This window comes from Haliotis asinina, chromosome 13, assembly GCF_037392515.1.
Source record: "Haliotis asinina isolate JCU_RB_2024 chromosome 13, JCU_Hal_asi_v2, whole genome shotgun sequence".
Classification (NCBI taxonomy): Eukaryota; Metazoa; Mollusca; class Gastropoda; order Lepetellida; family Haliotidae; genus Haliotis; species Haliotis asinina.
This window is the reverse complement of record NC_090292.1, coordinates 51,865,379-51,889,806: the sequence shown is the minus strand read 5'-3', so window position 1 is coordinate 51,889,806 and position 24,428 is coordinate 51,865,379. Positions and strand designations below refer to the sequence as shown.

Sequence of the window (24,428 nt, the reverse complement as noted above, 5' to 3'; positions counted from 1 at the left end):
AACTGTGCAGAACGCATCTAGGAAGACGACTGCCCCGCCGCCGACTAAACGTCTTTTATACAGCCCGAATCAGGTGTTGGTGCAACGCCAGCTCAGGGAACCAACCACATGCTACACCAGTAGTGTGCGTACACGTGACGTCATAACACGTAACATGGCGGAACAGTACATGAGAATACTAAGATGAATATCCAGTGCCAGATACTCAGTAATCCAAACACTTTTCTGGATATTGCCTCTATTAAATCAACATAAAATATATTGACTTTCAATGTTTTATACAACTCCAAACGTTTGCCATCCTTTGGTTGTTCGCGCCATCGCGGCTGTTCCTACAGAAGTACTACCGTTATTTTACCCTCGTAAACCTTCACACGGAAAACACAGTGATGATAGCTTGATAAGTAATTTATTTCACATTTGTACAATGTGTGAAGCCCATCTTCTGGTGTCCCCCACCGTGATATTGCTGGAATATTGCTATAAAGCGGCGTAAAAGTAAACTCACTCACTCACTCCTTATAAACAAGATTCTAAACACCATGTGTATGTTGCTTCTTTGAATGATGAAGATGTTGTCCGACCTAATATGGTCATCACACTACAGCATCATCTCTGGAGACGTTATCTGCAGAATGAAAAAACTCGCATCGGAGCGATTGCCGATTGTCGACGACATCTGGTATTTACAAGCAGTGCTGCGTCCTCGTTACCGCGAGACAAGTCTTGTTTAGTGAAGTCAGTACATCAGGTTTAGAAGACGCGACTGGGACGCAGAATTTCAGACCCATTTAATCTCACTGGGCTCACTGAGGAATTGTCAGCTTCTAACAACATTTATTGGACAAACATGGAAATGAAACCATCATCATGGATGACTTGTTGCGAGTATGTCACGAGGGTATACGTGGTACATGCGTGACAAACTTGGAAAACAAACAGCCGTACAGACAGATTAATGTACTGTGTCTTGCCTTGATCAGAAAAAAACTGGTCCCTATACATGATACTTTGGTTCCGTAAGAGATACTGATCCCAGATCGTGGTGCCTTGGTTCTGTAAGAGATACTAATCCCGGTTCATGATACTTTGGTTCTGTAAGAGATACTAGTCCCGGATCATGATACATTGTCTCTGTAAGAGATACTGATCCCGGATCATGATACTTGGTTCTGTAAGAGATACAGATCCCGGATCGTGGTACCTTGGTTATGTAAGACATACTAATTCCGGTTCATGATACCTTGGCTCTGTGAGAGATTCTGATCCTGGATTATGGGACCTTGGCTTTGTGAGAGATTCTGATCCTGGATTATGGGACCTTGGCTAAATAAGAGACTGATCCCAGCTTATGTGATTTGGCTCTGATGCCGGATTATATTTGAATAACCCAGTACAAGGAGACCGTTTCCGCCTGCACACTATGCCCCATAAACCAGTACAGGAAGTCAGTGTAAGACTACACTATGCTCCATAACCAGTCCAAGAAGTCAGTCTAAGACTGAACACTGTGCTCCATAAGCCCAGTACGTGTCAGTTTAAGACTGAACACTATGCTCAACAGCGCATGCCATGGTCTCCATTCTCGCGATGTTACATGTAACTATAGAAGCAAGCAAAGTTTAAGGTCCAGTGAAAGTGTAAGTCCATGTGCCTTTATTCCGAGATATGTGAACAGTGATTTGATCAATAGTCATAATATATTGTTTCTTTTCATGGTAAGAGTCAATATTTTGAAATAAGTTAAATCATTAAAAGCATGATCTTCACGACCTGTTTTCACATTTGTTAGCTCAAACATTGTGACGTGTGGATACACAACATGACAACATCTTTGCTCTTCACAAACAAATCGCTACCCTACCATGTCAGAGTGAGTGAGTTATCATTTAACGTCACGTCGGCAATATTGTAGCCATATTGTGACGAGAACATATGTGACATAAAACGGAATATATAATCATATTATGAAGAACCTGTCGACGAAGGACAGTAAAACCACTAGACTATCACAGTTAGTATTTAAAACTAGCGTATCACTATTTGGACAGTACAATATAAAAACAGGCCATAGATCGCCAACAACCGAAGGTAGATCACCATACTAGGGACCATGGGGACTTACAGTACCTCAGCTACCTGCATGGTTCCTAGTTGGATTTACACCACCCCCTCAGCTGCTGGCGACTGTATGCAAGATTAGCCACAATTTAAAATTACACATATTCTACGACTAAAAACGTGGAACATTAAATCTGACTTCAACTGTTTGGGACTTACGTACCCTCTTAGGAGGACAATAACTTTACGGTACTTCAACCCCCTTCGAGGATACAGCCACTAACAATCTTAGTTACTAATTCAACTTCCAATCATAAAATATTTATCCATTTACAAGTCATGTAACAGGTCTAATTCCTTTAAAAACGCAATGATTAAATGATAACTAACATTACTAAAAAGATCCTTCATATTTCTTGATTTGAAATACTTATCCCTTGTGATAGAATATTCCACATGATTCTTTCATCACAAGGGATACAAAAAGGGGGATCCTCACCTTTAAGCACATATTCATGTGTATATCTAGTGTGGCCAATACGACATCGTCGCATAATGACCTCTTCAAATCTTGACTGACAACCCAAGTAGGTGTAACCAATATACGGTTTTATTTCATGTAATTTGTTGATACCCACTTGTATGTCCCACCTCTTCTGCATCAGATCATGGATGTAAGACCTAATGATTGCTTTATAATCAGTGTATGGAATAAGAAGTGGTGTCACAGATTTGTTGAGTGCTGCTTTTGCAGCAAGGTCAGCCAGCGTGTTCCCAGAAATGCCAACGTGGCTGGGTAACCAACAGAAGACGATGTCGCACTGGCCAGTAGCAAGATCATTATACAATTCAATAATTTCAATTAAAAGTAGATGTTTACAAGAAATATTTTTAATCGCCTGAAGGCAAGAAAGAGAGTCTGAATAGATAATATATTGTTTATGTTTAGGGTGTCTTTGAATATATTTGACAGCCGTTAATATGGCTTTTGCTTCTGCAGTAAAAATAGAACTGTTATCTGGAATTCTAGAAGATATTGTTCTGGATCCAATGACAGTGGCACAAGCTACTGCACCACCGTCCTTGGAACCATCTGTAAATAAGGGTTTGTAATGACTGTATTTACTTTTTAATTGATTATATTCTTGTTTATATTGTAATTCATTAGTTTCGGATTTTTTAAAAGGAGATAATGTTAGGTCAACTTGTGGCCTAACCAACTGCCAAGGAGGAGAAGAAAGAAGACGGCAGGGAGCTATGTTTTCCAGCTTAATGCCGGCCGAAGAAAGAAATGGTTTAATTCTGTATCCGAGAGGTGGAACAAGAGAAGACTTCTTGTCGTACAAATCCTGATAAAGTGGATTGAACACACAGTTATATGCAGGGTTAGATTCATTAGAGGATAATTTAGTAATGTACTGTAAGGATAATTTTATACGACGTTGTGTAAGAGATGGTTCATCGGCCTCAACATAAAGACTGTCAACGGGTGAAGTTCGGAAAGATCCAAGACAAAGTCTCAAACCTTGGTGATGGACAGAATCAAGAAGTTTAAGGTTGCTTTTACAGGCTCCACCATATACGATGGAGCCGTAATCAAGTTTCGAACGGATCAATGATCGATAAACTTGTAGGAGGGTAGCTTGGTCTCCTCCCCACTTACAATTAGAAATGACTTTCAACAAGTCAAGTGCCTTCTGGCATTTAGTCTTAAGGGATTTGATATGGGGAAGAAACGTTAAATGTGAGTCAAAAATCAATCCCAAGAACTTGGTCTCTTTAACAACTTTAATAGCAGTGCCATTTAGAAACAATTCAGGGTCTTTATGTGGCTTATATCGTCTACAGAAGTGTATACAATTAGTTTTCGATTTAGAAAATTTGAAACCGTTTTCAAGACACCATTTATTAATTTTATTTAAGCATAACTGCAGTTGCCTCTCAATAGTACGCATATTTTTACCACGACAGGAAATATTAAAATCATCCACAAAAAGTGATCCGTCAATCGAATCATTTAAAACTTTGGATAAACTGTTGATTTTAATGCTAAATAAAGTAACAGACAAAACACTCCCTTGTAGAACACCCTGGTCCTGATTATAATGTTCAGACAGGGTAGAACCCACGCGGACTTGAAATTGCCGGTCTTGTAAAAACTGTGATATAAAAAGAGGTAAACGGCCTTTCAAACCAAAATCATGCAAATCCTGTAAAATACCATGCTTCCAGGTCGTATCATAAGCTTTCTCAAGATCAAAGAAAATTGATACAGCATGTTGTTTATTAACTATAGCATTTTTAGCAAAGGATTCTAAACGTACCAAGTGATCAATGGTACTACGATTTTTCCTGAAACCACATTGAATATTTGTTATAATGTTATTGGTTTCAAGATACCAAGTTAATCTATTATTCACCATACATTCCATGGTTTTACAGACACAACTGGTTAGAGATATTGGTCTGTAATTAGACGGATCAGTATGATCCCGGCCAGGCTTTGGAATAGGGACAACAATGGCATTACGCCATGAAGTTGGGAAATTCCCCGACGTCCATATGTGATAAAAAATTCCTAAAAGGACTTCTAAACATGATTCGGGCAAATGCTTTAGGAGTTGATAGTGAATATTATCGGTTCCTGTAGCTGTATCATGAGCTTGCTCAGGGGCAGTATGGAGCTCATGCAACGAAAATAATTCGTTATAGTCTTCACCATTGTCTGAGTTAAAATTGATTCTTTTCTTTTCCTCTTGTTTCTGATACTTTTGGAACTCAGGGACATAATTTGATGAAGATGAATGTTTGGCTAAAGTTGCGCCAAGTTTATTTGCTATGTCAGTTTTATTAGTTAATATGGCATCCCCGTCCTTCAGATGATGCACAGTAGATTTGGAACCCTTGCCCTTTATTCTTTGGACCATATTCCACACGTTTGACATTGGTGTACGTGAATTTATTTTGGAAACATAATTTCGCCAAGACTGACGTTTACCTTGTTTAAAAGCACGTCTAGCCTTTGCGTTAGTAATTTTGACTTTGTCTAGATTATGAACTGTAGGATGTTTGCGAAAATATTTTTCGGCTTTCTTCCTACATTTTCTGGCCTGTTTACACTCGTCAGTAAACCATGGTTTACGAATATGTGGAATTGCAGAGGACATAGGAATTGTTTTGTCTGCAATGGCATTTAGTATATCCGAAAAAGACTGTATTGGATCTTCCCTGTTCTTAAAAAGATCATGCTTCAAGTGTTCAGCACACAGTGTCTGATATAATGACCAATCAGCCCTAGCAAAGTTCCGTCTTGATACAGGAGGATCATCACCAGGGTGGATGGCTTTCAGCATGGTGGGGAAGTGATCACTCCCACATAGGTCATCATGGACCAGCCATTCAAACTCATTGTATAAGTTGGAATCAGCTAGTGATAAATCCAGGGAAGAGTATTTTCCCGTAGCTGGATGTAAATAAGTAGCTGAGTCATCATTGAAAATACAAAAATTATTATCGGAAATGAATTCCTCAAGGATTTTGCCTTTATTATTAGTATGGTCACTTCCCCATAATGGATTGTGTCCGTTGAGGTCCCCCATAATTATACATGGTTTGGGGAGCTGATCATATAGACTTTGAAGATCTGACTGACAAATATTGGAAGATGGAGGGATATACAAACTGCACAATGTCAAAGCAATATGTAAAGTCAAGCGAACAGCAACTGCTTGAAGGTTTGTTTTTAGAGTAACAGGGCTATGTATTACGCTCTGATGAACGAGAATAGAAGAGCCTCCAGTAGCCCGATCTCCCGGAAGAGAAAAAGAATGATAAGCGCTGTACTGTCTCAAATTCAAGGTATCTGTATTTTTAAGATATGTCTCTTGGAGACATAGCGTAGATGGTTGAAAGTCCTGTATCAGCAATTGTACCTCGTTGAAATTAGGTTTTAGTCCTCTACAATTCCATTGCAATAGATTGGACTTGTTCATGGTGGCTCAATTGGTGATCTTCCACGCGAATGTGTGGAGGGTAAATTCCTCCTGCTGTCCTGTGAGGACAGAGTAACATCCATCTCCAGAGGCCCAAAAGAGTTTTCTACAGGAACTTCTGAAGATGAAGGGATGATGGGAATTGATTTCCTATTTAATTTTTTTCCTTTCTGTTTTTGACTGTCAGTCTGTTTATCATACGATTGTGATTTGGGCTCAGGCTGTCTCTCAGTCTGTGATCCAGATGTAGATTGAGTTACTGGGGAAGATGGTTTTGCAACTGAGGATAAGGTAATGGGTTTTGCAGACTTAACCCATGTCAAGTCTGTCTGACAACTTACAGGCGATGTCATTACAGCGTGAGTGACGGCAGCAGAGTAGGTCTTATTTAATGGAGATGTGGTTTCAGCTGTCAACAGTTTTTTTGCGTCAAAGTATGAAATATTCCTTTCACATTTAAGTTTCATTATTTTGGACTCCTTTTGCCAAACAGGACAAGATTTTGATGTAGCAGCATGAGATCCCGAACAGTTTGCGCATTTGAACTCATTGTTGCAGTCTGTATTATCATGTTGTTCACCACAACGATGACATACAGCCGAACCACGACAAGAACTAACCCCATGACCGAACTTCTGACATTTAAAGCAGCGAAGCGGGCTGGGGACATACACGTCCACTCCAATATTGAAATACCCTGCTTTGATTGAAGGTGGTAAGGATGCACGAGCAAACGTCAAGAGATATGTATTGGTATTGACACTGATTCCTTCTTTCTTGACGGTGAACCGTTTTACAGCTGTGACTCCCTGATCATGAAGTTCAGTTACTATGTCTTGTTCTGACATGTCAGACAGGCAGCGAGCCCTGTCCCGAACAATGCCCCGGCAGGAATTTAATGTTCTGTGCACGGACACAGCAACCTCAATATTGGCAAATGTTTTGATAGATAAAAGGTTTAGAGATTGCTGTCTCCGTGCACATTCCACCAGAAGTGAACCACTACGAAGACGGGTGACATTGCGAACCTCTCCACAAATACCTGAAACAGCCTTAGAAATGGCAAAGGGATTTAATTTAATAGGAAGATTGTCTGTTGCCTCAATCACTAAGAAACGTGCCCAGTTATCGGCATTGGAAGAAACACTTCTTGTTGATTCATCAATATTTTCAATTCGTCGCTTTTTTTCATTTCGCCAAGAACCAGATGATTGGGGATCCATGATTGAAGGAAAAAATTCAGCATCCCTACTCCCCACCCACCATGGAGTGTCAACAAGGACGATGTCAAATAGCATCGGATCTCCAAGATGCCGACACCAGGGATACAGGGGTGCTATACTCCGGCAACTATGACACAAATAGCAACATTTGTATACCAAATAAATTGCCAGGGTGGTTCTGCCCGTGACAAATGATTGGACACATATTGAACTTGGAGGTCAACATTGCCAGATTGGCCCATGAGCCACCGCCTTCTGGCATAGGACTCTAGGCATTAAATATGTTAATATTTTGGAAATGAAAACTCGAAATGGCCAAGACCCAATAAGTAGTTGAGTGTGCAAAAAACTTTTACTATGCACAGGGCATGGCGTGACCAGCCGATTGATAGAACCGGGCCAGTTCTACCACCCGTCTAGGCGAAGTCAGGGCCAAAGTGGTGTGCTAGGCAACAGGAACATGGATTCAAGCTCCTATTGCCCTCAACCACCAGGATCCCTTCCTCCGCCGACACAGGGCCGCAACCCACGGCAAACGGGTTGGTTGACCAAATATCCCCCCGGGTCCACTACGGGGGTGTCGGCGAGCTCTTGGCGTTACCCAGCACCCACCACGAGGAGGTGGCTCGCCACGGGTGCCCCTACCATGTCAGAAGTACCAATTGTGGTTAGTGAATAGGAACTTGTGTACGACTGCATCAGTATTGGTTACACATGTTTTTGGTTGAAATTGCCGTGTTTCATTGTGATAAAATGCGCCAAGCTGTGAGTGCTCATATATTTTTGTCGGCAAATCTCCAGCTTCTCTTACACTGAACTTCAAGCACGAGAGACCACATAGCAGCAAGCGTTTTCATGCCCGTTTATTACCTTTTAGGACATCCTACATCCTGACTGTAATAGTCAAATAAGGTTGAACCCACGAGGACTTCATATTGCCTGTCATTTAAAAATCTCGGATATGAATTGTGGTAAACGGTCTCTCAATACAAACTTAAATCTCTGAAAATATTATGTTTCTTTGTAGTATAATATAGTTTTTTTTCTAAATTAAAAGAATTAAATGCTGCATTTTTTTAATAATGGCGTATTTAACAACATATACTAAACGCATTAAATGATCGCTGGTACTTTAGTTTTTTACGGAAAGCATATTGAATAGCTAAGATTATTGGTTACTACGTACCAAACAATGCGATTATTTATCATACGTTCCATGGTCTTGCCAACGCTGCTAGTAACAGATCTCGGTTGATAATTCCAACGATCCAAATGGTTATGTCCAGGCTTAGGGAAGAACAGTATCGTGCAATGGCCACGTCTGCAGGTTGCGCTTATTCTTGTTGGAATTGTGAACAGGGTCCAGGGTACCCAAACAGACACATTAGTCTGTGTACCAGCAGTGTAATGTGCGATTTCATAGGTTTCTCGTGCTGTGAGGGACACGAAAACATGTTTGATGATAATAACTTATATCCATGGCAACGAGTTTAAAGCCAGTGTAAAATGATACCTTGCTCAGGTGTTGCATATAATCCTGTACAATATGCATGAGGCAGCTTAACTCCAGTTAAGCTGAATCAGAGTTCTGGTGACAGCATCAAGGTTTTCCGAAGACACATTCGTCATGTGAATCACTGACTACGTCATACACTGCCCGGTTTGTGGTCTAATCACAAACTCCTGAAACACACATGCAGTGGATGTTTTCTCAAAACATCTATGCGGAAAGGTGTGTATTTCCCTTTCAAAGCCCAGCGATTACCAAGCTGACATCTAGTACACCACTCATCACATTTGTATTGTAGAGCTTTGCGTATGTTACGGAACTGCCTCACATGGTTTACAGATAAACCTACAATGTTAGTTATGGACTCCTGTCATAAGGAAGCACCACACAGAGCAAACAATACATTCAGGTTTGATAACTGGCGTCTTCTGTAACAAGAAAATGCATACGAAAGGAGAATATGTTCTGCGCACAATTTCAATGTGCGGAGTAACCTACTCATCGACTGTAGCAAGCGTTGATTTTGACGTTGAGGTATTGCGAGCTTCCCCTTCAGTCATGAACAAGTAACGGAAAACTAAGTTCTATTGTTCAAAGAAATGACAAAATAAATCGACTTTTTGTCAGACCAGTAGACCAGATACTTTGCCACGTGTGTTTGTATTGTTTATCGCTCCCATCTGTACCTCCTTCCTAAATAACTATTGATAACCTCACATACACACACGCACGTGCACACACACGCACAAGCACGTACACACTCTCAAGCAAGGATCAATGCACACTCAAACACGCACACACTAAAATAATGACCGGAATACAAATGGACTGTTGTTAGGAGTTCTGGAATGTACTACAAACCTCATCTCACGAACAAAAGAAAATACACGGGAGTAATTGCTGCTGCAATCCTAAATTTGCGTACTGACTAGTAAAATTATATCAGATAGTACAGAGCGCAACCATCATGTTTCAGCTGCTAAAATGAAATCAAAAACATGTGTACGTCTTTTGGACGAATTTGTGCAAAGTTGTGATTATTGTTCTACAACCTTACATGCCTTCGTAATGTGCACAGTATAGAGCATTACAGCACGATCTATTACTTATTTTCAGGCGTAGGACGTGGAATAGAATTTGTCAGTCTTTTCACAGTACATCGGAAGTTAGAAAAAAACCCAACTTGTATGGAGATCACACTTATCAGAGCAAAACAGGCCCCCAGTACCCCTTGCTTAGCTCCAGCTCAGATTAGAGCAGAACAGGTACCCAGAACCCCACTCTTAGCTTCTGCCCAGATCAGAGCAAAACACGTCCCCAGAACCCCACTCTTAGCTCCTGTCCAGATAAGAGCAAAACAGATCCCCAGTACCCCATGCTTAGCTCCTGAATGGATAAATGCAGAACAGGATCCAATGCCCTATGCTTGTCCACCCCCTGCAGATTGTTGGTCAAAACAGGTTTTGCAATACCCCATGCAGTAATACCCCACCCTTGGCTACAATGCAGATCCAAGGACAGGAAGTCCTGGGCACAATGGAACCCAGTGTTCTATGCCTGTAATGGTGTCTGAATGCCTGTAATGGTGATGGAACCAGTCCTTGACTGCGTGGCTGTCCAGAAGACGATGGTCAAGCCACAGTGTACATGATATGTGCTCTTGATGTTTACACCATACCACCCTTTCATCCACGACCATTGCTGTGTATGTGTCCATTTGTTCTGCCAGTGTATGTGTCAGGAACTCCCTTCGAATACATATGTCAAATATGTCATAAACTTCTGTTAATCATTTCTTAGGTCGATCATTAAAAATGTCATGCTAGTTTGCCCACAAAACAAGACCGATAATTCTGACCTATCCACATACAGTTAATGCAATAATCAAATCGTCTGCACCAAATGGTTATCAACTGGTGCCAAACATCAAGCATTTTATATGTCCGTTAGAAATTGTATTGTCAGTTTCAGCTTTGTCTGTGTTGCTTACGTTACGCAGCCTCCTGACATAACCCCCTACACCTAACCTCAGTAGACACCCCTACCTACCATCCCCCCCAAAACCTGCATGACCACCCCCTTTCTTCACCAGGACCTATTTAGCTTCAGTTCTACAAAAGCATTTAAATTATAAATATGAGATTGTAATATTTTAAATATAAGATTGAATAATGTCAGGTTTCTCTGTGACTATTTCTAGTTTGTGATCAGCTCCGTTGATTTGGTCACTGTGAATTGTTGCAGATTTAAACCATTCTCATGTATCTCCTTTGGGAGGACTTATTGGTAATGCTCCTCATGTAAATTAGTTATCGCATATTCTTAAATTTATCTGCACTTTGAGGGTTTGGGGACATTTTTTCTTATTGCTGTTTCATGTTTTTCTTCTGTTGGGGCAATTTTGTGTGCTGGCGAAGGTGCGAGCACGTTTCAGATGAAATTTCATCTTAATCATCTTAAACTGAAGAGTCTCCATCCATTTGTAACTAATTCTGTATATATGCATGACTGTAAGTATTTTAAATACTGGCTTAAAGTAAACCTGATCTTAGCGCTCAGGCAGTGTGGTGATGGCTCTTCATGATGTGATGATGTACAACTGCAGGTGCTGTCTGCTGCTACTGTCGTCGCCAAGCACACATCTGCACTGTGTAACGCCTGCAGGCTAGCCTCCTCTAAGACAACCAACCCAGTTGCCAAAAGACATTTTGTACAGAGTGCCAAGGATGTGGCTAACAGCACGGCCATGCTAGTCAAGGCCATCAAGGTGAGATTGCTGACGGGGTCACAGATTGTAGATAGGTGTCACAAATTGCAGACAGGACAGAGATTGTTGACAGAGGTCATGGATTGTAGAGGGGGGCAGAGATTGTAGACAGAGATCACAGATTGTAGACAGAGATCACAGATTGTAGAGGGGTACAGAGATTGTTGACAGGGAACACATACTGCAGACAGGTCACAGATTGTAGACAGGGTTTGCAGGTTGTACACAGGGGTCACAGGTTGTAGACAGTGAACACATGTTGCATACAGGTCACAGATTGTAGACAGGGTTTGCAGATTGTAGACAGGTGTCACAGGTTGTAGACGGGGGACTGAGATTGTAGACAGGAGTCACAAATTGTAGTCCGGGAACACAGACTGCAGACTGGTCACAGAGGTCACAGGCTGTAGACAGAGGTCACATTACTGATGATGTTTATGCAGGGAAATATGACACTATGATGTGTTTGTATAGGTAATATGACACTGTGATGTGTTTGTACAGGCAATATGACACTATGATGTATTTGTACAGGCAATATGACACTCTCATGTGTTTGTACAGGTATTATGACACTATGATGTGTTTGTACAGGCAATATAACACTGCAGTGACACTTTAAGCTCTTTAACTATATTTTTACAGGCCCTGGACAGTGACTTCACAGATGCAAATCGGCAGCAATGTGCAGAAGCATCTCGGCCTCTCATCAGTGCTGTTGAGGAGCTCACCACCTTTGCCTCGTCACCCGAGTTTGCCAGTAAACCCGCCAAGATTAGCCACCAGGTACCCACACATTACAGTCATCCTTATGTTTTAACCAAGATTGTTTCTTTAAATCACATAGACTTAGGTGACTTCGTCATTGTCGAAAATGGCGAGATTTACGATGTAAATAATTATTATCGGTCATTTTCAGAAATTGTGTTTCGCCTAAAAACTGTATGTTATGTCAGGAGGGAGATTATATTTGTCCTAATGGCATCCAGGGAAAAATAAAACTGAGATTATTTGGAAGATGATTGTTTTCAGCTTAATGTTGTGTGTTTAGTCAGTGCAAAAAAGGTGCATTTTCCTTTGACACAGTAATCAGCTACAAATGTCCGTTCTCTCTTTGCTAAGCAATATCAACGACCTCGTATTTGACTAACACTGCTTATGTTGTGTGGCATAGAACCAGCATTGCGCCGCTCTAGCTGGCCTCAATGTATGGTTGTGACGTCATCAGCAGTGTGACGTCACTGTCACTGTACAAATGGCGCCACGTCAGCTAGATGAACCTCGGCTCAGTCTGAGTTCACAGAGTGCAGCGACATGTAAACAGTTTGTTGTTGGCTGTTTCTCAGAACAAAATTAACACAGAATAATTATTATCTCATGACGGGCGACGTTTACGTACAATCACTCATAGTTTATGTTTACATTCACTTCACAATTTTTTACCTGATCATGCGAGGTTCCAAACACAAAACATGACAAAAATGTCTGAAAATACATTCAACAAGTTTTATTTGTATTCAGAAAAAGAGGAAATCAAGTGAATTGTGACACACGACTACGTGAACGGCACACACGACGTCGGTGTAAGTAACGACATGTGCTCCGTCTCTGTCTATACCAACACCGACTTCAGTGTGCACCACGTGACACCAGGAGATCCAACACTCGCTGATGTCCACGGACTCTCGCCAAGTCGGCCGCTGTCCGCCCGAAGTTGTTAATGGCGTTGACGTCCACCATGTTCAGGTCCAGGATCAGCTTCACCGTCTCCAGGTCCCCTCTCCAACAGGCGAAGTGAAGGACGTTGTCACCGCCACTGTCCACCAGTGACACATCAGCCCCTCTACCCACCAGGAGCTCCACCACGTCCCTGTGTCCATTATATGCTGCCACCATCACCGGTGTCACACTGCTCCATCTTCTATAGTTGATCTTAACGTTCCCCGTTGCCAGGATTCGCTTCACTCTCTCCAGGTCACCGTCCCCGCTGGCGTCGTAGAGGTCGCGGCCTGCTGCTGCTGATGGAGTCGCTGTAACACAACGTAAACTGTGTACATCAGACATCTTTGTCACACATCCACAATGTTTACATCATGTTGATACGTGACTTGGGCATTGCTACGTCATTTGAACAATTCCATCATGGCTGACAATAATCCAACATATATGACGGGAATGTTATCATGTGGTTTCTGGAATTAACGATCGCGTGTTTAATAAGTAACTTTCTGTTAGCGTCAGAAATTGTAGCATTATTTTGTGTACGACTTGAGAGTGTTGATGTTTGTTGAACTTTACCAGGTGATAGTGTCAGTACAACTGTTGTTGCTGGGTTTTCCATCCTACCGTGGTCATCAGAGTCTTGTGTCGTCACTTGCGCCGGTGGAACCGTCTGGCTGGGTGACAGATCCTGACTCGCGTCAGTAGTGGAGGCTGAAACAGGGAACATGTTTTTCAGAAGACTATACAAAGCACATAAGCATTTCTGTTTTCACCTTTCTAGATATGTTTTGCCTTTCAATATTATGTATGATTAAATTCTAAATACATATCTTATGAAAAAAGTATTAACCATATATCTTTCAGTTTGATTGAGATAACTCTTAATAGTATGAAAAATGTTACACGTCCTGATATTAAATTTGAAATTTTGTGATTGACAAGGTCGATCGATACCGGGTGATATTCATCCCTCAAGTCCAAATCACCACGGACATATACATCAGTGAGGTAAATGCAGGGAGAATTAAAAACTGAGCTTCCTGTCTGCTGGGTTTTCCCACCTACCCTGTAGGTCTTGTGTCGTCAATGGCACAGGTGAAACCGTGTATTTCTGGATCAGGTCAGTCGAGGCTGAAACAGAAAGAATTTTAATCAGAAAATTATACATAGTACAGACATATTTAAAGTGTTATGATTACTGGCCTCAGGTTCCACAAATGTTTTGCCTTTCAATAGTATGTATTGATAAAGTCAGTTATAACAGAGGCATTGAATGTATGGTTTGCTTTCATTGAGATTTCATTTCCTAAATATATTTTCACAGTCTGCTTCAGTAAATGTAGTAAGGTGTGTATTCTGCATTTACGGTGTGATGAGAATTGAGATCGTCCTCTTTGTTGAAGTGTTGTAATTGAATAGATGCTTATTTTCATAAAACATAGAATTTGAATTTGAAATTTAAAATCATCTCTGCTCAGAGCACACAATTTCAGTTCGACTTTCCGACCACTATTTAAGTAATGACATCATATTTATCAACTTAATTACGTATAGTTCCTCAGTGCATAATCTCGGCATTGTGCATTTGTTGATCAAATTGTTGCCATTTGACAAATAAACAGCGAAGATGAGGAATTATGAAATTGTAAATTGTGTCTTAATACTTTTTGCACGACTCTGTACCCGGTATTTTAGACAAATTCTAATGTGAAGCAGATTAAAACTTCAGTGTCTTTCAGGCAGTCTGAAGGGCAAGCAACACGTCAACTTGAGCCAGTGTTTGTGCAACACAGTTGTAATTTGTATCAGGCAGATTCTGCGAAGCTCTCACAAAATGGCTGAATATCGAGCCACAGCGGTAGAGCTCCTTTCAGAATATATCATTCAGATATATATATGCAGATTCTTAGTAGACGTCAGGGACTCAGATGTAATAGTTCCGACCACTCTGTCAAACCAGGACACTGACGCACTCAGACTGAGCTAATAACGCTAAATGCAACCTTGAAAGAGAAACGGCAGTTTTCTGATCCTGTTGTGCTAAGTAGATCTATAGATGGATATTCACGAGCTCAGTCTAGGTGTGAAATAGAAATACCCAGATACCGTGCACCCTGCTTATAATGTATGTTGTGTTGCGTGTAGACAGACATTCTCCAACTCCGTCTAGACTCCTGGATGCCACAGGGACATATATGTCCTTCCACTTCAACCTTTACTTTGAATTCCACTAAAATTCTAAATATGTCACGCACACCGATACAGTTCAGTTTAAAATTCTGCGGGAAATTTGCTGTTTTTGAGGTTCATTCACTATTACATCAGTCAAAGCTAGAGTGATTAAGATTACATTTCCAAATACGTTTCATCGTAAATATCGCCATTTTTGACACGATATGAAATTCGCTTTCACGTAAACTTGGAAATGTGACATCGGACAATTACTGGGAGTATTGATCACTGACTCGTAATAATTTTGAAACACTGCCAGTGAAAACAGAATCTGTTGGGATGTTTTCGAAAATACACTTGCACAGACGCTGAAGTGCGCTTTGTGCCATATATTGGAGAGTGTTAACAAGTCATGTTTTGCGAAGGCCTGTATACATACATATTAGACGGTCGGTTGAACAAGAGTAAACCCAATCGCCCAATCATTACGCTTCCAGTATTACGATGTACATTGTGCGTATCGTCCAGATATGCTTTCGTGAAACTTGTTTCAGTATGTACAGTTAGACACATCATACCATACATGGAGGTGTGGTATGCGTTTTTTATTTTTTATTCTTTGGAAGGTGTTAGTTGTTTACATTATGCTTACAGAAGAAACCCACGAACTTAGTGTAGTCCACCGTATGTTAAATATGTACATAAACGGTAGAAGATCACAGTTTGAACGTTAGTTCCTGTCGTGTACAATGTCCAGTTCAGTGGAACTAATATATACAGTTTTATATCAACTAGTTAATAAACACCGATTTAATTCAACTAAATAACAAGTAAAACTGATAATATTAATGAAAATGATTTAACCATTTACTGAATCATACATGTACACAAATTCAAAGGAATTGTTTTGTTCACTGAATTTGTGTCCGTCTTTGTATATGTGTACACAAAACAGTTATGCATATTCATAGGGCAGGTGCGCGTTTGACAGAAATATTTTGCAATTCATTATAATTGTTTTTGTTAATATAATCAATTCTTATTCTATTGAAAATATTGTGATGACAACATAACGAACTCTAACAATATTTAAACTAAAACTGCTGTAAAATATATTTACCATGTCACCTCTTAATTTGGACAAGCCTGATCCTTTTCTATGATAGTTCTTTCTGCTCTCTGCATTGCATACTTATGAAGAGAAATAGATTCGTATTAATGGATAAAAGAAAGAAAAGCCTTATCCTACAAGATATATTCAGGTGTTGTGAAAAATTATTTTTCATTTTCATTAAAATTGATACCAAACAGGTTAAGCAGATTTGAAAGCTTACATGTCTAAGTGTTGACATATTCAGAACTCTGTTTAAATGGTGAAATCAATCATTTATGGTTTGTATAAAGAGTGTTAAATTCTGACACCGTCGTCAAAACCTTTTATGCAGTGAATGGAAATTGTGTGAGATATATTACTAATTAGCAAACCAACATCGCAAAATACATAAAACAGGCACTACCGAAAAATAAATGTTGTCAATTTAAACATTTATTGCGAGTCATTTATTGTCTTGTGCGTATGACGTAATGGAGAAGCACATAAGTCATCCATTTCATATACACACATTTCCTTCAGATGTCAGGCTGTGTTTTCTTTGATCACACCCCTCCGTAAATCCTAAACCCGGTGTTTTTATCGATGCACGGTAACACGTTTTCTACTATCTTTGACGCATACAAAATTAGCAGTGTCTGTTTCTCAAACTAGCGAGGCAGTCGCTTTTATACCATTGTATATATAGGAACTTGAATATGCTACATTTCTGTGCAATTTCATGGCGGTATGTAGATCCAGGATCTCGCGAGCGGGCTTCTCGCACAACATTCACCTTTCAAAACATTTGAAAATGTACGCCTGAAAATACAACTCAGCATCCATCGTGCAAGATGCGAAATACATACCGAGATACAGTGCAGTCTGGTTATAATGGATATTGTAAACCAAAAGTTACTGTTTTCTGTAATCTGATTGGTTGAAAAACATGATCAAATGTTATTAGATTCCCGGAAACTGCAAGACTATTCACTGCGTATTGAGACGTAAACAACTGTTTAGTTGTGTCATCAACAGTGGTGACGTCATTCAAATCATATTGTGACATAAAGTTAGAATGACGTCAGAAATGAGCAGCTCCAGATGCTACCATGAGAAACAGCTGAAACGGCCAGCTGATGACACTTCACTGCTGTACCCGTTCTCGATGTAAACGATTGCAGACAGTAAAACCCCTTTGGTTTACTTTTTTGTTTACAATGTCGATAAACATCATGTTTTGGCCAATTTCCGGGTGTTATTGAGTATTTGAAGCACGGGAATATTTCATTTGAAACCTCCGGCTGACGCCGTCGGTTCCAAATACATTTCCGTGCTTTAAATACTCAATAACACTCGGAAATTGGAATTTACCATGGCATCAACCAAGAGTAATTATAACCTGGTGGTTGTTTCAGAAGATTCCAGACCCAACCTCGCAGTTGTGTTACCTCTGCTACCATGCAGTTAATTAGTGAAAGAAATACCCCACTTGCAGTCCCGCACTGCCTGATTACCCGGGGTAACCTCCTAGAACTACTTGGTGTGTTGTCAATCATGAAAGGGTAAATATAAACTAATGTCTATAAGCGCAATCAAAAAATGCCGGTATTCACGGACAAGCAAAGATACAATCTGGTGTACGGTTTCATTCAATCTGAAGTTCAGATGTATGTTATACTGGGACTGTTTTCAGTTCTCATATCAATCTGACGTTCATATGTCTGCCATACTGAGACTGTTTTCAGTTCTCATATCAATCTGACGTTCATATGTCTGCCATACTGAGACTGTTTCAGGTTCTCATATCAATCTGACGTTCATATGTCTGCCACACTGAGCCTGTTTTCAGTTCTCATATCAATCTGACGTTCATATGTCTGCCATACTGAGACTGTTTTCAGTTGTCAGGTCACAGAGCGTTCAATGTTTAGCTGACCGGGGCTGTGCTGGACAGGCCTGACCTAAAGGCACTGACCTGACAAGATCAGGTCTTCTTGATAAGTCTGTAAGTTTTTTGTTTCTTCTGCCGAGAACCGGCCTTTGTCGTTTGTCATGTGACTACCAGGAAGTGATTCCACGAGGTAAAGGCAGCTTATGTACAGTGTGTCTTGTCTGCTACCCCCAAGTTAATATGTCTTTTATCTCGACTTGCTCAGCAATGTCGCCTACCCATTCAGTCGTGTATGTTTTTTTCTTAAACTCGACCAGGCGCGTCCTTGTATGTCAACAGTTAACTCCCTTGTTCAATACACCCAGTATTTATACAAATTTCATATTTCAAAACATACAGCAAATAACGCTCTGAATCGCGATTTTGTATAGTGTGAAAAATTGCTACATTTACGATGAAGCGTATTTTGAAAGGCAATTTAAGCACCTCAGCTTAGTCTGAAATAATAGTTGATGGTGTCAGGAAACGGGGACTTTTCCGCAGAATTTAAAACTCTGAAGTATATATGTGTGCGTGTGGTATATTTAGAATTTTATTGGACTTCAAAGTGATGGGTGAAGAGGAAGGACATATGTGTCGCTGTGGCATCCGAGGGTTAATGCGAGTGTCGTCTTCCCATACAGGTCATGCTGACCTAACCTCAGCCCGGTGTTATGTCATTTGAGTTCCTTATTATCGTCCCGTAATAATAACAAGAGGACAGAACAAATTGCAATAAAATCAATTTTTGCTGGAACAAGTAAGTTGTGTACCTTTAACATATCAAAAGTATAGAAAAGTATCATGAACGATTTTGTTCGAAAATGTTTTTTTTTAAATTCCAAGTTTAGTACATCTGATACGTAAAAACAGATGACCGTTGTTATTCACTGTGTGTCCGTAGAATGCAAACACAATGACCGATTAGCGCATATTCCCTAGCAGTTCAACACAACCAGGATAACTGTTTTCACACATTTACAATTTAATACTGGCTTCATTAATGTCTAACATATACATAATTTCTCTTAGTGATGTTCTCAGGCAGTAAAATGATACAAATACGTCATGCAGTAAAATGATACAAATACGTCATGCAGTAAAATGATACAAATACGTCATGTAGTAAAATGATACAAATACGTCATGTAGTAAAATGAAGATCGGTTTACCCTTGTTGAGGTTAATTAAACAAACATGCTCAGTGTCGCTTAACCTCGGACTTGATCCAATTTGTTAGAAATAGCCAATGTTGTAATTGTTTTAACTTCATTGTAGAAGTCTGTGAGTCAAATATAAAGCACACAACTACATTTCCACTGGCTCTCCAAAGACTCAGGACAACCCTCCAGTCCAATGACCGTAATCCACCCTCCAAAAATCAGCCATCCCCTTCCCAACCCCCTAACCATCCCCCCTCCTCCCACCCCCCCCCCCCACCCCCCCTCAACACACACCCTCCCCACCTCACCCCTACCCCCCTCTGCTCAATTACTTGTAAAGTGATCTGCAAGATTTATTGAGAATGTGGTTACTCCTACCAGGCCCCCCGTTGATACATGCACAAGAGAATATTAAACCACAACAGCCAAGCAGAGAGCAAATCAGTCCTCTCAGATCACCAACGGAACTTCGGTACCCATGAAATCATGTTTGACAAATTCGAAATCATATCCATAGTTTACATGCCTTGTGAGCCCAAGGTTGGCTTTACCTGACAGCCCAACGTTTACATGCCTTGTGATCCCTTGATTATCAATTCGACAACGGCAATTCGACATACCCAAACTTCATGTTGACGTGTACAACGTTTTGTTGATATGCCAACCTAATGCCATGTTGCCCTGTCATCTGAACCCTATGTTGACAATCATGTTAATGCTAATCTAATACATTTTGGTTGTAACATCGAAACAGAAAGTTAATTACGTGACAAATCTTTTGCTTAATGACTCACCTGTCGTTCCAGGATAGGTCGTGGTTGAAGGCTCCGTGATCTCTTTCCTCATCCCACAACAACTTGTATTCAGCGTCCTGTAGTCTTGTGTGAGGCCAGCGAGTGTCCGGTTTGCGTCAGACAGATCTCCAATGGTCTGATTCAGTTGAATGTATAAACTCCGAATGTCTGAAGGTAACTTTATCTGCATTTCCTGTAAGCCCTTTCCAGTCACCACACAACTGGTATTCACCGTTTTCAAGTCCTCTGTGAGGCCAGCGAGTGTCTGGTTTGAGTCAGACAGGTCTCCAATGGTCTGATTCAGTTGAATGTATAAACTCCGAATGTCTTTGGATACGTTTCTCTGCATTTCCTGCAAGCCCTCCCGGTATGATTTTATTTCTTTCTCCGTCACCACACAACTGGTATTCAGCGTCCTGAAGTCCTGGGTGAGGCCAGCAAGTGTTTGGTTTGCCTCAACCAGGTGATCAATGGTTTCATTCAGTTCTGATCTCAGTAACCTTGCATATGAGGTTACACGAACTACTGTCTGATTTACCTGCATCTGTAGAGCCCGGATGTCATTGGTCAAATCGCTACGTTCTTTCCCGACAGTTTTCCTGTAGGTGTTTCTTTCCCGTTCAACATGCGTTAAGTCTCGTGTTATGACTTGAAGTTTTGTGGTTATGTTTTGCACCTTATCCTCCAAGCTGTGTACGTGATCGAGAACTTGTCCGTTGATCGGATGCCCAATATCATCATCAGTTAGGATGCTTGTAATTGCTTGTTTCACGAGAGTTTCTATCAATGAAGGAAGGAATGTTGACTTCAGTTCTTCTTTCAGTGACTCCTCCCAAACCTTAAACTTCTTCATCAGTTTATTCTCAGCTGCAATACTTGATAATTTCCACTTGCTCAGGTCATATTCTACCACCCTCACACGTGTAGTCAGTTTCGCCAAACTGACATCAGCATGTACGTCTTGCATGCCACACAATAAAAGACTCAGAAATACAACTGTTGATAGCTCCATTTTTCCAACAGAACAGTACGCAAATAGGAAGGCGACCGCCTCGCAGCTGGGTAAACGGCTTTTATACAGCTCGACTGAAGTGTTTGGAACAACGCCAGCTCGGGGGAAACACACGCTACATCAGCAGTGTATGCAATTATGGCGCCCAGGTAGAGAACCAAACGCTACACCAGCAGTGTGTGTAGACATGGTTCCCAGCTAGGGGAAACACACGCTACACAAGCAGTGTGTGTAGACGTGGCGCCCAGCTATGGGAACCAGACGCTACTCCAGCAGTGTGTGTAGACATGGCGGCCAGCTAGGGAACCACACGTTACTCTAGCAGTGTGTGTAGACATGGCTCCCAGCTAGGGAACCACACACTACTTCAGCTGGTATCAATAGGCTGATTGTGTGCATGCCCTATGTAGCTGGTATCAATAGGCTGAATGTGTGTATTCTTTACGTAGCTGGTATCAATAGGCTGAATGTGTGCCTGCATTATGTAGCTGGCATCAATAGGCTGAATGTGTGCATGCATTATGTAGCTGGTGTCAATAGGCTAACTGAACTAACAAACTAAATGAATGAAAACAACTTATAATGAAAACAATAAAAACGAATAACAAACACACAAACAGTGAGAGTCATTCTAATCACGTACATCTCTTAATTATTCACAAACAATCTCTGAATCACGTCACGAGTCATCCCAAAATCCTGTGTACCCTTGTCAGAATAGCTGCCATTTTGTAGAAAATGGCCATCTGAAGAGATGTGATACGTCAACATTGTTGTACAAATCAATTTGCCCCCGCAGATCTGGGTTTGGTGACCAGGGTAGAGTTGTAACTGCATGCATACTTATGTAATCTACTACGGCACGTGATCGACGAGGCCTGGTTTTCCCGGCCATGTACTGACGTCGTGTGTCAGGCGGATGGTTATCGTGTTTATTGGTTTGTATTACAAGAGGGTAAACACAGTGGTTGTAGAAGTGAAGTGAAGCAAATGCAAGTGCGACGCCCTACTTGTTCTCGTTGTTTCATTTAATGTGCATACTCCCTTGTAATACAAACAAATATGATACTATTATCGTTTGTTAAACAGTTGGCAAAGTAAGATATGTGCACATTAATTTGGATTATTTAATTGCCTTATTCGATTTAATTTTTAATTCATCTTTGCATTTTCACTGCACAAAGACTAAAATAGAATAATGTTTGTGATCCAGGGAGACAATATTTCCCTGCTTACCTACAAATACTTGAACACTGTAGGAAGCAGAATGATATTTATTTGTACATGATAGATATCATAGTTCCAGTGTACTTTATGTACATCCAGTTTCACTGAACTGTTACATATGACACCCCAGACATTGGTAAAGCAGATCAGTTATTGCGGGTACATCTCTCGTTTGAAATTGCGGTGTTAAAGTGTCTAGATGTTGATTTGACAAAACTTTCCAACTTGTTCAAAACAGAATATGTAGTTTCGGAGTGGATTCAGTGAAGAGTAGCGCACCGCGTACTGACACTTCTCCGACAAATATTTGGCTCGGAATATGTACTTTATATTTTGATAGACATGCTGTGTTAAACTACAAGACTATGTTAAGTGTGTATAGGTGAGAGTGACCTAGGGTAAAAATATCATAGAGACTGGCATTGCTCACATGGAACCTGCAACACTGTACGAGCGCCGTGATCGACGTGGAAAATGTCCAAGAAATGCACTAAAAGAGCCAAGATGTAAACAAAGTCGTAAATCATCCGTATTTATCTGCCTGCGAGCAAAAGCACAGAGATATGTACTTTACTAAGGATTGATCCCAGATACAACGTTTGCTGTAACTGTCACTTCTCCCTCCGCTCAGTATTTGCTGTCATAACGCCATACATAAACTTAAAGTCGTCCACACTTGTTTCACGAACCCAAAAGTATGCCATAACAAACATCGCCATATCAAAATATATGTACTATTACACGTCAGATCAAACATAGTTTTTTTTATCGTGTGGTAGTTAAGACCGAACGGGAAAATCCAAATCGCTATGACATGCTTTCTCCTGTAGTACATTGGCATATTTTCTTATGAATTGTGAAACTACCAAAATATCCGCTCACACTGGGAAACTTTGTATTGGAATCGATTTACAGGTCATGATTAATGTTGAGGTTTAATGTTATGCACAACCGCATAAATCCACTTTATATATATTTATGTCGTTCAGATATCAGGCTGTATTTTCTTCACTCACACTGTTCGTACAGATGACAAGTTAAAAATATCGTTGCAGAGTGTTTTAATCGATGCACGATTACAAACGGAGAAATTGACTTTTTTCAATGCATACGCAATTGGACATCATTTAGTCTCAAATCCTGATGGGAGCTGCATATATATTTAGTATTTTATTAATAGTCAATAAAATATAATATTCTACATTTCTGTGTAATTGTATAGCCGCAAGCAGATCCAGGACCACGTGAGCGCAATTATCGCACACCGTTCACTTTTCAAACTTTGAGTTTATATTATCAAAATTGTTTCATTGGCATCTAACGGGCTAACATCATCAACACTGTTTTCACGCGTAAGAGAAAAACACCAGTCATCTGATTGTTTGAATCTGTGAAGAATTCAAGGATGCGTGTGTTGCGGCTGAGTGTTGAACATTTGTGTGTTGTGGGCGTTTCATAAAACAGGATACTGTAAACACTGTCAAACAGAAGTGGTGGGGTAACCTTGTGTTTGAAGCGTTCACTCGTCACGCCAAAGACCTGGGTTTGATTCCCCACATGGGTACAGTGTGTGAAACTCATTTCTGGTGTCGCCCGTCGGGATATTCCTGGAATATTGCCAGAAGAGGCGCAAAACTAAGCTAACTCGCCCAGACTCTCACTAACAAATATGACGGAGAGAAGATTTTAAGATTTCATGTTTTTATATCACATAGTTATAGGCGAGGTCTCAGCAAAATCATTTGCGACTTGACAAAATCAC

The 24,428-nt window shown here is 40.6% G+C and overlaps 2 protein-coding genes across 2 annotated transcripts in view; both read right to left on the bottom strand.

The window, feature by feature from the left end:
- The window catches only part of LOC137259909 (ankyrin repeat domain-containing protein 29-like), a 108,504-nt gene extending 94,836 nt beyond the window's left edge, over positions 1-13,668 (bottom strand). The window contains exon 1 of the mRNA XM_067797556.1: positions 13,176-13,668. Within this exon, the coding sequence (XP_067653657.1) occupies positions 13,183-13,617 (435 nt within the window). The 5' untranslated portion in view covers positions 13,618-13,668 and the 3' untranslated portion in view covers positions 13,176-13,182. The remainder of the gene's footprint in view (positions 1-13,175) is intronic.
- A 66-nt stretch (positions 13,669-13,734) lies between these two features.
- Positions 13,735-21,439, bottom strand: LOC137259675 (non-neuronal cytoplasmic intermediate filament protein-like). Its single transcript, XM_067797274.1, has 4 exons — positions 20,428-21,439; positions 14,341-14,406; positions 13,900-13,986; positions 13,735-13,745 (listed from the first exon to the last, which is right to left on the bottom strand). The coding sequence occupies exons 1-4, from the start codon at positions 21,437-21,439 to the stop codon at positions 13,735-13,737; spliced, it is 1,176 nt and encodes a 391-aa protein (XP_067653375.1).
- Between the last annotated feature and the right edge of the window lie 2,989 nt (positions 21,440-24,428).

What these genes read in the sequence shown, in the direction of transcription:
- LOC137259675 (XM_067797274.1), bottom strand. Translation starts at nt 21,439, where the DNA reads ATGGAGCTATCAACAGTTGTATTTCTGAGTCTTTTATTGTGTGGCATG. An exon ending in GACCTATCCTGGAACGACAG is followed by an intron (nt 14,407 to 20,427) that starts GTGAGTCATTAA and finishes TTTCTGTTTCAG; the next exon opens with CCTCGACTGACCTGATCCAG. An exon ending in GACGACACAAGACCTACAGG is followed by an intron (nt 13,987 to 14,340) that starts GTAGGTGGGAAA and finishes TCCCTGTTTCAG; the next exon opens with CCTCCACTACTGACGCGAGT.